The 14,535-nt window shown below is 43.1% G+C and overlaps 1 protein-coding gene and 1 long non-coding RNA gene across 2 annotated transcripts in view; both read right to left on the bottom strand.

Moving 5' to 3' along the window:
* Nucleotides 1–14,535, bottom strand: part of ACOXL (acyl-CoA oxidase like) — a 338,638-nt gene that overhangs the window by 168,195 nt on the left and 155,908 nt on the right. The window contains 1 exon segment of the mRNA XM_078444739.2: nt 1,520–1,673. Within this exon segment, the coding sequence (XP_078300865.2) occupies nt 1,520–1,673 (154 nt within the window).
* Nucleotides 9,099–11,051, bottom strand: LOC132675190 (uncharacterized). Its single transcript, XR_009608708.3, has 3 exons — nt 10,771–11,051; nt 9,832–10,025; nt 9,099–9,344 (listed from the first exon to the last, which is right to left on the bottom strand). It is a non-coding gene; the product is annotated as an uncharacterized LOC132675190 (long non-coding RNA).

The raw sequence follows: 14,535 nt of genomic DNA, 5'->3' as shown, positions 1-14,535 counted from the left end.
CAGGAGGCTTCCACCTTGTCGGGTCACTATGGAATGTCACAATGAGCCACTGCACCTAGCTGTCTCAGAGGACCTCGGCTCCTGGTCCAGCTGTGCCCCAGGGCCAGCTGTTATTTTGTTCTCCATTCTCTTTCTTTCCAGGTGGACTCCCACACAACAGCCCCACAGGAGCAAAGCAAGCATGCCCGTCACCAATGTCACCACCACCACCATCGTGGACAGAGTGCACACCTACCTAACTGAGGCCTCCCTGCATCACGGGCACATCTTTACGTGGCTACCTTAAGAGAAATGATTACACTGGCTCTCAGATGAGAGAACGCAGGAGGCTCTCCTTCCCATCCACATGGTTCGTGTGGGACAAACCCTGGGGCTCTGCCTATTGTGAAGGTCCAGCCCTTCCTCACCTCGCTCCTTACCCCTCCAGAGGCCCCAGCTCTGATACACAGAGGCAGGGTGACAGGCTTTCTGGAAACTTAGCCTTTCCCTTTTGTTTCCCACCAACGTCCTTAACTTGCTCTTGAGCCCTTCGTTCTCACTGAGGCCAAAACTCTTCTTCTTCCTTCCCCTGCAAGTTCAGAGCTGCCGTCTGTAGGCCAATATTCAGCCAGATTCAGGATTAAACTCGGGCCAAAAACCCAGCAGGGGCTCCCTGTCCCCTCCTTCCTCCAGGAAGTGTTTTTTGGAGGCTCCAGCAGCACCTGCATCCTTCCCGCACGTGGAGGAAGCAACGCAGCCCCTGGGGGTCGCCAATGCAGGGCTGTCATCCGGGGATAAACCCCAGGAGCCACCGCAGCTGATGCCCGGAGCCCTGCCATGCCACCGTGTCACAGGTCCACAACCCCACACCACACCTGCCATGCCTTCACACACTCCCCGTGGGTCCCCCTTCTCCCCAGCTCTGAACCCCCATAGGGTTGCAGAGACTCCCCATCTCCTATTTGTTTCCACGAACCTCGCGGGCACCTGTGCTCTCAGGGTTGTGGGGGGATTGGGCACAGATTCTAGCTGTTCTCAACGTCCCCCTCAACTCTCCAAAGACTCATACTGACACTTCTCAACACCTCGTGCCCCTCACTGCACAATCCAGGCTGAGGCCCAGGGCTGGGGACACACTAAGCAGTCTCCAAATGCTCGGCACATCCCCGTCTGCCTTCTTCCCGGGGCTGGACAGCCCCGGGGTCACTTCCTGTATCCTCCGCAAGGGGGATTTCAAACACTGGAGCGGTGCTTTCATCAGCCGACCCTCATTGGCCCTTTCCCATACTGTCCACAACGGCCACCGCAAGTTTAACGATATATAGACTGCGGGCCTCCACGGGCCAGGCCATCCGGCCAGCATTTTACAATTACCGTCCGCACCAGTCCTCGCAGCAGGGTAGGGGGCGGACACGCGTGATGCACCCCGGGTCACCCGGGCTCCGGGTTTCCGCCCGGCTCCGAAGCCGGTGCTCCGCTCGCTGGCGCACAGGGCTGGCCTGGCACCCGCGCTGCAGCAGGGGGGACCTGCGGGGCTCACCATGCCTCCTGTGCACTCGGGGCAGTCCTGCAGGCAGCTGATGTTCTCCCACGTACTGTAGGCCTTCAGCCCCGCCACCAGAGCCTGCAAGGGGCGACTGTCCACGAGCTCCTTCCCACGGAAGACGTCCTTGTCCAGGAGGCCCCCGGCATACCTGTGAGAGGAGCGCAGGCCTGTGATGGAAGCAGCAGCCCCGCCCACCACTACGGCACCACGGCGCAGGCGCGTCTGAGGCCGGGCGCAGGTGCCACCTGCTCCTTCCTCAAGACGCTCCCGAAGGCTCCATGTGCCCTTCAGAACTGTCACCCTGCACCCTGCCACCGTGAGGCTGCACCACACCACCTCTCCTGGGAAATCTCCCTTGCCTTCTGTCCAGGTTCACTTTCCTGCCGGTCCCTCAGAGGCCCCATGGTTCACACTGACGTTTGTCTTCGCACCCCTCGACCCCACGAAAAGCAGGCACTCGGTTTCACGCTCTCCCTGTTTCGGTCTACCATATAGGATCATATTCCAAACTACCTCCCTCTGCCCTTCACACACAAAAGTTTTACATGTCTCTCGTATTTTTAATTTGTCTAATGCTACTGCCACTGAACGTGTGCTAGGTGGAATAAATAATGCCCCTCCCCCAAGATGTCCACGTCCTCGTCCCTGAAACCTGGAGTATGTTACCCCCACGTGGCAGAAGGGATTTTTCACTTGCGATTAAATCGAGGATCTTGCGCTCGCTCGGAAGATCATCCTGGATTATCCAGGAGAGCCCAGTGTAATCACGAGGTTCCTTATAAGTGAGAGGGAGGCCAGAGAAGAAGATGTGACAACAAAGCAGTCAAGGAGACGCAGCGAGAGACTCGACTGGCCATTGCTGGTTTTGAAACGGGGGAAAGGGCCATAAGCCAAGTAATGAGGTGGCTTCCAGAAGCTAGAAAGGGCAAGGAAGCAGATTCTCCCCTAGAGTCTCCAGAAGGAGTGCAGCCTGCTAACGCTTTGATTTTTCATGGAGACCCACTCCAGACTTCTGATCTCCAGAGCTACAACAAATTTGTGTTATTTTAAGCCACCAAGTTTGTGCAATTTGTTTTAGCGCCGATAGGTATACAGAAATGAATAATTTCTTCCTTCAAAGTGGTAAAAGTCACTGTTTCCCTTCACCTCTCAGCCACCTGTGGCCACAACTGCTGCACAGTGCAATGTCTACGGGCCTCCTCCCTCCATCTGCACACCTCCCCCTCAGGTTTTCTTCTTTGTCATATTTCAAAATGCTGTAATGGAGAGTATAGGTTCCCCTCTCTCTCCCTTCTGAACACCTTCCTATTGACCTGTTTTTAAAGTCTCTTAAAATGAGTTATTGTTTGTAACAACTGCTGGGAACAAAATCCTTAGTGAACTCTTTCTATGCTCAACCAAACTCCAGGACCTAAAGTCAAGTGTGGTAAACACACTGGGGTGGGTACTTTCCTCTAAGCACCTCAAACTCATGGAAAGTACCATGAAGTATGGCCTTACTGGTCTTCTCAACTGAAGCCCCAGACTCAGGAGATTGATAAGAGTGTTTGCCGTTAGACGTGATGATTCATTGTTTTCTATCAACTGAGTGTCATCTGTTGAGATACTTACATGGTGTTTCTCCTTTATAAGGTGACTATGGTAAATCATACAAATTGATTTTCAAATGTTACACAAACCTAACACTCCGAGGATAAACCCCACATGCTTGCTATATATTATTTTACAGTAAAATATACGGATCTACTAACATTTTGTTCACAAGGGATATTAGTCTCACAGTGTCTTTGTCTGGTGTTTGATGTCAGGGTGATACTCCTAAAGTGAGTTAGAAAGGTTTCCCTTCTCTTTCATTTTCTGAAGGAGTTTGTGTAAAGTTAGTATGTTTTATTTTCTTAAGTATTTGGTAGATTTCACCAGCAATGCCAGATGAAGCTATTCAGATTTTTCAGTTCTTTCTGAGTCACTTTTAGTAACATGTATCTTTCATGAAATTTTCTATTTCATATCTGTTGTCAAACATATTGGCATTACATTGACATGACACCAATAATAATAATATTTAATTTTATCCTTTCAGTGTCTGTAGGATGTGTAGTGATGTCATCTCATTTATTTCAGATCCTGACCATTTGTCTCTTTTTTTCTTAATGAATCTAGCTGAAGGTTTATCAATTTTATCTATCTTTTGAAAGAAAAAATAATTTTTGGCTTAATTAGGTTTATTTTTGGCTATTCTTTCAAAGTCTTCTCTCATTTTTCTTATTCTTTGTGCTTACTTTGAATTTGATTTGATCCTTTTTTTTCTAACTTCTTACAATGGAAATTTATACCATTGGTTTTCCACTTCTCTTTTTTTCTTTCTTTTTTCTTTTTTTTTTTAAAGTAGGCTCCACGCCCAGTGTGGAGGCCAACTCAGAGCTTAAAGTCATGACCCTGAGATCAAGACCTGAGCTGAGATCAAGAGGTGGGTACTTAACTGACTGAGCCACCCAGGTGCCCCTCTACCTTTCTTCTTTTCTAATGTAACTATTTAAATTATAAATTTTTGTCTAAGCACTGCGCTAGCTGTGTACCACATATTCTGATATGTTCTGTTTCATTTTCATTTTGTTCAAAATATTTTCTGATTTCCCTGTGATTTCTTTTTTGACCTATAAAGTATGTGTGTTGTCTAATTTCCTAATGTATGGAATTATTCTGGATGTTTTCATTATTAATTTCTAATTTAATTTCATTATAATCAGAAAACATATTTTGCATGATTTCAATCCTTTACATTTACATGGTCTGTCTTAATAAATGTTCTATGTGCACTCGAAAAGAATAGACATTTTCTCAAAGAAAGACATACAGATGGCTAACTACCACGAAAATATGCTCGACATCACAAATCATCAGGGAAATGCAAATTAAAACCACAATGAGATATCATCTCACACCTGTCAGAATGGCTAAAATAAAAAACACAAGAAATAACAAGTATTGGTGAGGATATGAAGAAAAAAAGGAACCCTTGTGCATGGTTGGTGGGAATGCACAGTGGTGCAGCCACTGTGGAAAACAGTATGGTGGTTCCTTAAAAAAATAAAAATAAAATTACCACATGATCCAGTAATTCCACTACTGGGCATTTATCCAAAGAAAATGAAAACACTAATTCAAAAAGATACATGTACCCCTACGTTTACTGTAGTATTATTTACAATAGCCAAGATATGGAAGCAATCCAAGTGTCCATTAATAGGTGAATGGATACAGAAGATCTGGTATATATACCTACAATAGAATATTATTCAGCCATTAAAAAAAAAAAAAGAATGAAATCTTGCCATTTGCAATAATATGGATGGACACAGAAGGTATAATGCTTAGTGAAATAAGTCAGCCAGAGAAAGACATATCCCATATGATTTCACTCATATGTGGAATTTAAGAAATGAAACAAGTGAACAAAGCAAAAAGAAAGAGAGAGAACAAAAAAACCCAGACTCTTAACTACAAAGAACAAACTGATGGTTACCAGAGGGGAGGTGGGTGGAGGGGGGACGGGTGAAATAGGTGAAGAGGATTAAGAATATGCATATCTTGGGGCGCCTGGGTGGCTCGGTCGGTTGGGCGTCCGATTTCGGCTCAGTTCATGATCTCACAGTCTGTGAGTTCGAGCCCCGCGTCAGGCTCTGCGCTGACAGCTCGGAGCCTGGAGCCTGCTTTGGATTCTGGGTCTCCCTCTCCCTCTGCCCCTCCCCCACTCACACTCTGTCTCTATCAAAAAATGAATAAACGTTAAAAAAACTAAAAAAAAGAATATGCATATCTTGATGAACACTGAGTAATGTACAGAATTGCTGAATCGGACATGTATTGTTCACCTGAAACTAATATAACCCTGTATATTAATTATACCTAAATAAAATAAATAAAATAAAAGAGAAAAGAGAAAAGAAAAGTGCGTTATGTTGTTGGGTATTTTGTAATTGTCATTTAGGTCAGGCTCATTAGTAATATTGTTCATATGTTTTGTATCATTACTGTTTATTATATCGATTTTTAAATTGATTTTATTATATCACTTATTCAGAAGGACTGTCTGCAACTTTAATTTTAGATTTGTCAATTTCTCCTTTCAATACTTGCCACTTTTGCTTCAAGTATTTTGAAGCTATTTTGTGAGTCCAAGTCCATACACATTTGATTTTTATGTCTTTCTGATGAGTAGACTGTTTATCATTATGAAGTGTTCCTCTTCATTTCTGGTAATATTATTTTTTCTGAGTCTACTTTATCTGATAATAATATATCCACTCCAGCTCTCTTACGGTTAATGTTTGCAGGTGTAAATGTTTTATTCTCACACTTCTAATCTCAGATTTTATATTTTAAGTGGGTTTCGTATAGAAAGCATCTAGTTCACTCTTGATTTTTTATCATGTCTAACAATCTGCAAATTAAAGAGGAGGGTTTAAACCATTTATACCTAATGTAATTATCAACATGATTAAGTATGAAACTATTATCTTGCAATATCCCCCTCTATTTATCCCATATGTTCTTTGTTCTCTTTTCCCTCTGCTTCCGTCTTTTTTTGATTAATGGAATCGGTTTTAGTATTCCACTGTTGTTCCAGCTTTAACTATGTTACTTTTATGTTTTTTAGTGGTTTTTATGGTCTAACCTATGCGTCTTTAACCTAACACATTCTTCTCTCAAATAACATTGCACCACTTCTCCGATAATGTAATAACTTTATAATACAACAATACACTTCCATTTTATTCTCCCCCCCATTGTGCTACTTTTGAGATTATATATATATATATATATATATATATATATATATATATACATATTCTATGCATATATAGAGAATATATTCTATGCATATATAGAGAATATATTCTATATATTCTGCATGTTTTAAAATTCATTGCATTTTTGCTTTACATAATTTATCTTTCTTCCTTATCAACATCATTGAGGATAATTTATTTTACGACAGACTGCATTCATTCAAAGCATGCCATTTAAAGAGTTTTGACGACTGTAAATACCCGTAATACTAGAGTCAAGCTACAGAACATTTCCAACACCTTCCATTTCCAACACCTTCCAAAAAAAATGCTTCATGTCTTTTTGCAGTCCATCCTTTCCTTGATCCCCATTCTCCAGCCAACCACTAACCTGCTGCTTGTCGGTAAAGATTAGTTTACATTTTATGTAAATAAGATTATACAATATGTTATGTCTTGCTTCTTTCAATCAGTACACTATTTTGAGATTCATCCTTACTGTAGCATTTGTTCCTTTTTATTGCTGACCAGAATTCCACTCTGTGCAATGCACAGATCACCCATCATTTTTGCATTCACGGCTGATGAACATTCTGGTTGTTTCCAGTTGAGGGCTGTTACAAAGAAAACACTATGGAAACTCATGTAAAAAATCTTAGAGGAGACATATGTCTTTATTTCTCTTTAGTAAATATGTAGGAGGGAAGTGACTGGGTCATATGGCAGATACATTTTCAACGTTTGAAGAAACTGCCAAACAGTTTTCCAAAGTGTTTGCGCAATTTTACATTCCTACCCGCAGTGCAGAATTCTAGTTGTTCCACGTCTGCCAATAGTTGGTCTTTTCAGTCTTTTTAATTTTAGTCAGTCTAGTGGATATGGAATGGCGTATCGTCATGGCTTTAATTTACATTTCTCTGATAACTAGCATCTTTTTATGTATGCATTGGCTCATCAGTCATACATTTGCTTTTGTTAAGCGTCTATTTGATTCTTTTGTGCATACTCTATTGGCTTGCCCCTCTTGTTTTTAGCTGAATTTTATTTTCCATGTTTTTACATGTCCCTTTCATGTTCCCTTGTAAGATACACGTATGGCAAACATTTCCTCCCATTCTGGGGCTTGCCTCTTCATTTGAGTAATGACAAAATCGATTTTGGCTCAAGGTATTTACCTTTTTCCATCCACGGGATAATATTGCAATGTCTGAATATCCTTGTTTCCTCAGTGAAACCTGAACATGCAAAAGATGTTGCATTGGACCTCATTCTACAGCAAACAGGAAAGACTGCCATCCAACCTCAGAACTGAGACCAATAAGCTGGGACAAATGGAAATACAGGGAAATCATCATTTGTTTCATTGACACTTCATCTAACTTTGTCCTTTCAACAACCCCATGAAACAGGAAATTATATCCCCATTTTATAGATGGGGAAACAGAGGTCCGAGTGAGGCTACATACCTAAGTCTAGGTCTCCCAGAGCAGAGCGGTGCTAGGATTCAAGCCCAGGACTCTCTAGTCCTAAACATGCTCTTTTCATGATGAATAACGAGTTTGCCAGTGCCCTGAGGAAGTTAATAGCATTCTTGATCTGCTATAGTACCACCCCCCATGTCTTTCACTGTGACTGCCATACAATAATTCTCAGAGAATCCCAGAGCTGAGCATTTAAAAAAAAAATGTATATATGACTCCCTGCTGACCTCCCTAAACACACACACACACACACACACACACACACACAGAGCCTTAGACATTCTCTAGGGTAGAAATGGGTGGGGAATAAGAAATAAATCTGCTTTAAGAAAAGAAAGACTCATGAGACTCTCTCCTAGCAGAGGTCTAGTGAGATTTCTTTCCAGTGCTGGCCTGTGATTTTACTTAACATTGACAAGACATAGACCCCGCGGAGGGGAGCCTCTGTCTCCCAGACACAAAGGTGCACCCAGTGACTCTAATTCTTTAATATACTCTCATGTCTGCTTGCAAAGGGGAACTGAGAAGCCTCCCACGTGCAGGGTATGGTAGAGTCCAGAAGGTGCGTATCTTGAGACTATCTGATACGAGAAACTCAGAGTGGCCCAGAGGATCAATTAGGATTTATGGGTTCTGTGGAAAAATTATTCCTCATTTCGAAATACGTTTATTTTATAGGCAATGCCTCTAGAAATGCAAGGTATTTGTTACAGCCACTTGAATTATTAGAACCCACCCACAGGGTGAGATTCAGGAGAAATGCGGAGTATCTCTAAAACTGTTAAGTCAGTGAGAGGGCAGGATTCAATTTACAAAAGTCTGTTTTACATAAAAACAGCAGACAAGACTTTTTGGCAATAAGGTTTCAGGATTATATTAAAAACACAGTTCAATGCACAAATGGTGGTGTTCATTTGCTGAGGAATATCCAAAGCACTTAAATATCCTGGACTCCATTCTTTGACAAGGACAGGACTTTGGTGAGTTTCTGAAGTCATAAAGTATCATTTCACCTTAATGAGATCTTATTTTGTGCCAGGCACTGTTCTAGGTATTATGGAAACATCAATTAAAAAACAAGGAGACACTTGGTGAGTTGTCTGAGGTGTTAAAGAAGTTACTAAGGACAGTATGTGATACATGATAAGCAATAGAATATGTTAGTTATTATTGTAATTTTATTCTTAAAGATGTTGGGTAGGGGTGCCTGGGTGGCTCAGTCAGTTAAGTGTCTGACTCTTAATTTCAGCTCAGGTCATGATCATACGGTTTGTGAGATTGAGCCCCATGTTGGGCTCTGAGCTGACAGCGTGGAGCTTGTGTCAGATTCTCTCTCTCTCTCTCTCTCTCTCTCTCTCCCTCAAAAATAAATAAAAAGGGGCGCCTGGGTAGCTCAGTCGGTTGAGCGTCCAACTTCGGCTCAGGTCCCAATCTCTCGGTTCATAAGTTTGAGCCCCACATCGGGTTCTGTGCTGACAGCTCAGAGCCTGGAGCCTGCTTCAGATTCTATGTCTCCCTCTCTCTGCCCCTCCTGTGCTCGTGCTCTGTCTCTCAAAAATAAATAAACATTTTAAACAAATAAAAAAAACAAACATTAAAAAAAAGATGTTGGGTAAGAAGAGACTGTGAGAGAAAATGAGAGAATCCCAGTGAAAGATAACAGCGATGGTGCTGTGACCCACCCCCCACCACCCCCACCGGCCTGGAACCCAGCCTTGAATGAATAAGAGGTGAGGTGGGCCCAAAATACTCCTTTTGGCTGGTACACTTAAAATACTGAAAATTAAAAGCTAGGAAATTCATTGTAGTAGCAAATCCCCCTAAACAACTCCCAGGAGAGGTATCAGCTACCAACTGCACTGGCCAGAGAGCTCTTGGACTAACTCCTTCCCGCCATGTAACTGCTGCTTTAGGGACCAACAGAAAGTTGAAAAGCAAAGCTTCGAACAACTACGTGGCCAAGTGTGACGTAATTACACAAGGCAATTTCATTCAGTTCAGCTGAAGCAACCTGTGCAGAGAGCTAGGTACCTACCGTTAGGTGTGGAGATGCCAAATTAAGGACCCACAGCTTCTATGTGTGAAGCCTGCACAACCTCAGACCAATCATAATGGTGCAGTGACAAGAGGGGGCCCAGGCTGCTGCTCCAAGAAGCTTCTAAAGGGGCTCCTTATTCCAAGAGAGACTCAGAGAAGGTGTCCCGGAGGAGATGCCAGTCTGAACTGTATCTACGAACTGCCAGTGAGGAAAGACCAAGACGTGAGAGATGAATGTGGAGACAGGCTGAGGACGCTGCTTGCAGGGAAGGCCAAAGCAGGGCAGAGGCCGAGTACAGAACCTCAAGGTAGAGGAGAGAAGACACAGTGGGGTGGAGGCTGGCAAGGGGCCAGACAGAGGAAAGTGCCACAGGAGAGAGCTTAAGGGTATCCAGTACGGAAGGCTTTGGAGGGTCCGAGGAGGGTCCAGCAGTCAAGTGGAGTTCAGATTCTATTCAGGTGTAGTTGCTTGTGGAGAATGTATCTGATGAGGCCAGGCTGCATGTGAGGGACAGGGTGCAGGAAGGGGAGCTGGGGAGGGTCCAGGTGAGATGATAAAGAGGGAGGGCCTTGAGTGATTTCCATGCAGGAGGAAACCTTGTCACAATGTGGCTATTGGTAAGGTGAGGGTAGGAAACTTGAGTTTCAGCGGTGATGGCAACAACAACAGCTGACATTTACTGAGCATTATGGCCACCTCAGGAGGGGTTCTGCCATCGCAGTCAGTGGATGAGAACATAGAGGGCATCAGCCGGGCGGTGCAAGACCCGCATGCCAAGATGCCCACCAGTGTGCCCCTGAGCCAGGAAGCATGCAGGGTGCCATCAGTACTCAGCAGTGGGAAGCCGGCTTGGGATGTCCTGGGCCCTATGGGAGGAGTTTAGTAAGAGACCCAAGGATAGCACCCGTGGCCAAAGGCAGAAAACAGGAATCCTACCTGGCCACCCAGGCAGGGCTGTTGGTTGCCGGTCCTCAGGGGCTGGAAAGGTGCCTGACACACAGGTCGTGTGAAGAAGGGAGGAGGGAACACATCTGCCAGTTCTGGAGAGGGTAGGCAGGGAAAAAAGCCTTGGCAGGCTCTTCAGGAGCCCATCGTCTCTCTCAGAGGCCCCCACCCCACCAGCCCTTGCCTCATCAAGCCAACCCCGCTAGCCAGCGGCTGACGAGCCGGTGGGGAGAAGGGTCCCATCTCTTCCTGAACTGAACAGGCTCCAAAGGACATCCTCTCCTTGTTAAAGGCAAGGGAATGTGAGTGATGCGGGGGGGGGGGGGGGGGGGGGTTGGGTAGTGGCACTCACTAAGGGCTAGACAGGTCCTCCCTGTCTCCAGACCTGTGAGGGCAATGTCGAAGAAAGGGGATAAGGAAGAGGGTAAGTGGCTTGCCCACCTGCTACTGCCAGACCCCAGACAAGGCATGGCATACTCCGTGCGGCAGGGACCGTGTCTGACTCGAGCCCTAGCACACGTCCAGGACCTAGCAAGGACCACCACCAGATTTAACAAGTAGAAACAGGAGAATGTCAGTTAAGCAATGCGTAAGTTTTAGTTCAGGTGCTGGGATGTACTTAGACTAAGAAATCATACATTGGACGTCTGAGATTCGAATTTGGGCGACTGTATTTTACCTGGTGAACCTACCAGCGAGGTCCCGTGTGCTTACTGAATATGTAAACGCACGTGCACTGACAGAAGCCATTTGACCTCATTTCTATTACCTACCTTTTAACTGTGAAGCGAAGCGCTAATTACTCATTTTTGTCACATTAGAAGGGAGGAGAGGCAGGGCCAGCTGACCTAGCCGGTGGTATTTTTCCTGCTCACTCAACTCCAGACCCAGACGCTTAAGGTGTAGGCTACTCTCACGAGTGTTTCTCTGTGCTTGAGGAGGACCCAGCACATTGACTAAACATTGAACTCATCAAACCTGAAGTTACCCAGACCCTGAAACTTGAAGCCAGTTGACTGGCATCATTATACCCGTGAGAATTAGGAGATGGGGGCTAGAAGCAAGGTCTGATAGCTTTCTTAAAAAATGGGTGTGAAGGGGCACCTGGGTGGCTCAGTCGGTTAAGCGTCCGACTTCGGCTCAGGTCATGTTCTCACAGTCTGTGAGTTCGAGCCCCATGTCGGACTCTGTGCTGACAGCTCAGAGCCTGGAGCCTGCTTCGGATTCTGTGTCTCCTTCTCTCTCTGTCTCAAAAATAAATAAAAACATTTAAAAAATTTTTTAAAAATTAAAAAATGGGTGTGAAGTGGGGAGAGGTACTTAGCATAAAGTTTTATCATGTTACAACCAGCTTCATTGAACTATTTCCTCACAAGTCAGAGAAAGGACAACAGGAGCTATAAACTAGAGACAAACAAGAAAGCCAGGATATGTTACAGAAAACACCAGCTTCTCTCTGGGCTTGTTTTAAAACACAGACAGCCTTTTCCTCCACAGTTGAAGTGTTTCTTCCTGGAGATTCCAATAGCCAGATTTTCAGTGGGTCAACCCCTACTGCAGTAGGTGGGTAGAGAGAAGGGTTGGGGGGGGAGAGAGGTGGGAGGAGTAAGAGAGAGAGAGAGAGAGAGAGAGGGAAAGGAAAGGAAAGGAAAGGAAAGGAAAGGAAAGGAAAGGAAAGGAAGGGAAGGGAAGGGAAGGGAAGGGAAAGGAAAGGAAAGGAAAGGAAGGGAAGGGAAGGGAAGGGAAGGGAAGGGAAGGGAAAGGAAAGGAAAGGAAAGGAAAGGAAAGGAAAGGAAAGGAAAGGAAAGGAAAGGCAAGGAAGGGAAGGGAAGGGAAGGGAAGGGAAGGGAAGGGAAGGGAAGGGAAAGGAAAGGAAAGGAAAGGAAAGGAAAGGAAAGGAAAGGAAAGGAAAGGAAAGGAAAGGAAAGGCAAGGCAAGGCAAGACAAGATGAAGGATCAACAGAGCCACAATGGAGACGCTGAGCAAGGCCAGAAACCAGAGTGTGTAAGGAGGTGAAGGTCAGGAAAGTCTGGAAGGTCTTGGGGTCAATTAGACTGACATCTTGATGAGGTGTGGACCTGACCCTGTCCTGTTCAGTACTATTACCCATGCATAGCATGTGATTTTTTTTTTTTTTTTTAGGATTCCGTGGTTTTTTACTCATTAATTAATTTCCATTAATCACCTTTTATTGCTCCCCTTGAAACCTTAAGCTAGAATTGTGACCTCTCTATTTCTCTGATCTTGGCATTTGTGGGGTGTCTCTCTAAAAATCAAGAGAAACTTTAATTTTTACTAATAGTATCAATACAGAGCTTATAAAATAAAGATAAATTAAGTTTAAACCAAGATAAAAAATAAATAGAGCTGAAGAAAAAGGAAACGTGTTGTACATATCACACTTCTGTTACACAGGTGCACATATATATGTGTATATATACACATATAAATGTGGAATATATAGTGGCTCTTCGTTATGTGATCTATTAACTTCATGGGCCATGGATTTGTAAATAGCGGACAGAGAAGTAAATGTGTAGATTCTCTTGCCTCTTTGTAATACTTACCAGTAACGCTGGGCAAAAAATTCAAAGATGAATTTTATTTTCCTTTGCTATACATGTGAAAAATTATCAGGTTTCATCATCAGATTACTCTGACCCAATGTAAATTTTCATGATAATTTAATGCTGCTGCCTTTTATCTGTTAGTGAAGTTTATTTTCAGGTCACACTAGGAAGCTCCCCAAAAAGCTCCTGTGGTTCTCAACTCTGTTGGCTCACTAGAATCACCCTTAAAGGAGCTTAAATACACACACTCCAGATTCTTGGGAAAAATAAAAAGAAAACAAGTACAGGTAAAAGCAGAGAGGAGATCATATGGAACTAAGAAATTACTCAATAACCCCCTAAAAAAGAAAGAATTACAGTCTTTTAAGTTTACATTATATATAAAGTGGTATAATGCCAATTCAAGGTGGATACTGGCAAGATAAGGATGCATATTACAATACTTACAGTATTCACAAGAAGAAGAAAGAGGGAATGAAGAAACCAAGAAAAGACAGGACAAGGCAAGTACCAAAACAGAAGACTTAACTATATTAGGAACTACGGTAAATAAAAATGAACTTAACATTCCAAATTAAAAGATTATCAAATTGTATAAAAAAGCAAGATCTCACCATGTGCTATTTATAAAAATCTTACCGTGACCCACATAGGTTGATACAATGACAGGTTAAAATAAAAGGTTGGGAAGAGATATACCACGAAAACACTAAGCATAAAAAAACCAGTATGGTTGTATCAATACCAAAGAAATTAGACTTCAAGACAAGAAAAATGACCAGAAATGAAGAGAAATATTAATGAATATAACAGGCTAACTTCCTCTAGAAGAAATAATAACCCCAAAATCTGTATGTGCTAAAAAACAAAGCTTAAAAATACACATAATAAAATTAGCAGAAATTTTGTTAACAATACATTTTTATTTTATACAGAAAGGTTTTAGAGCAACAAGCTAGAAAAAAAGAGCAAATTAATTCCCAACTAAATAGAAATGAGAACATAATAAAGACAAGAAATTAAATCAATAACAAAAAAATGCATAAAAATATAACAAAAGCATTCAAGACAAAAGTATATTATTTGAAAAGATTAACAAAATTGATAAATGGCTGGCAAAATTGACCCCCCTCAAAAAGCCAAAAATTATATTAGGAATAAGGTCATCACTACAGATCCTATAGA

Source organism: Panthera onca, chromosome A3, assembly GCF_046562875.1.
Source record: "Panthera onca isolate mPanOnc1 chromosome A3, mPanOnc1 haplotype 2, whole genome shotgun sequence".
Classification (NCBI taxonomy): domain Eukaryota; kingdom Metazoa; phylum Chordata; class Mammalia; order Carnivora; family Felidae; genus Panthera; species Panthera onca.
The sequence above is the reverse complement of the archived record's forward strand: the minus strand, read 5'-3'. Positions and strand labels throughout refer to the sequence as shown.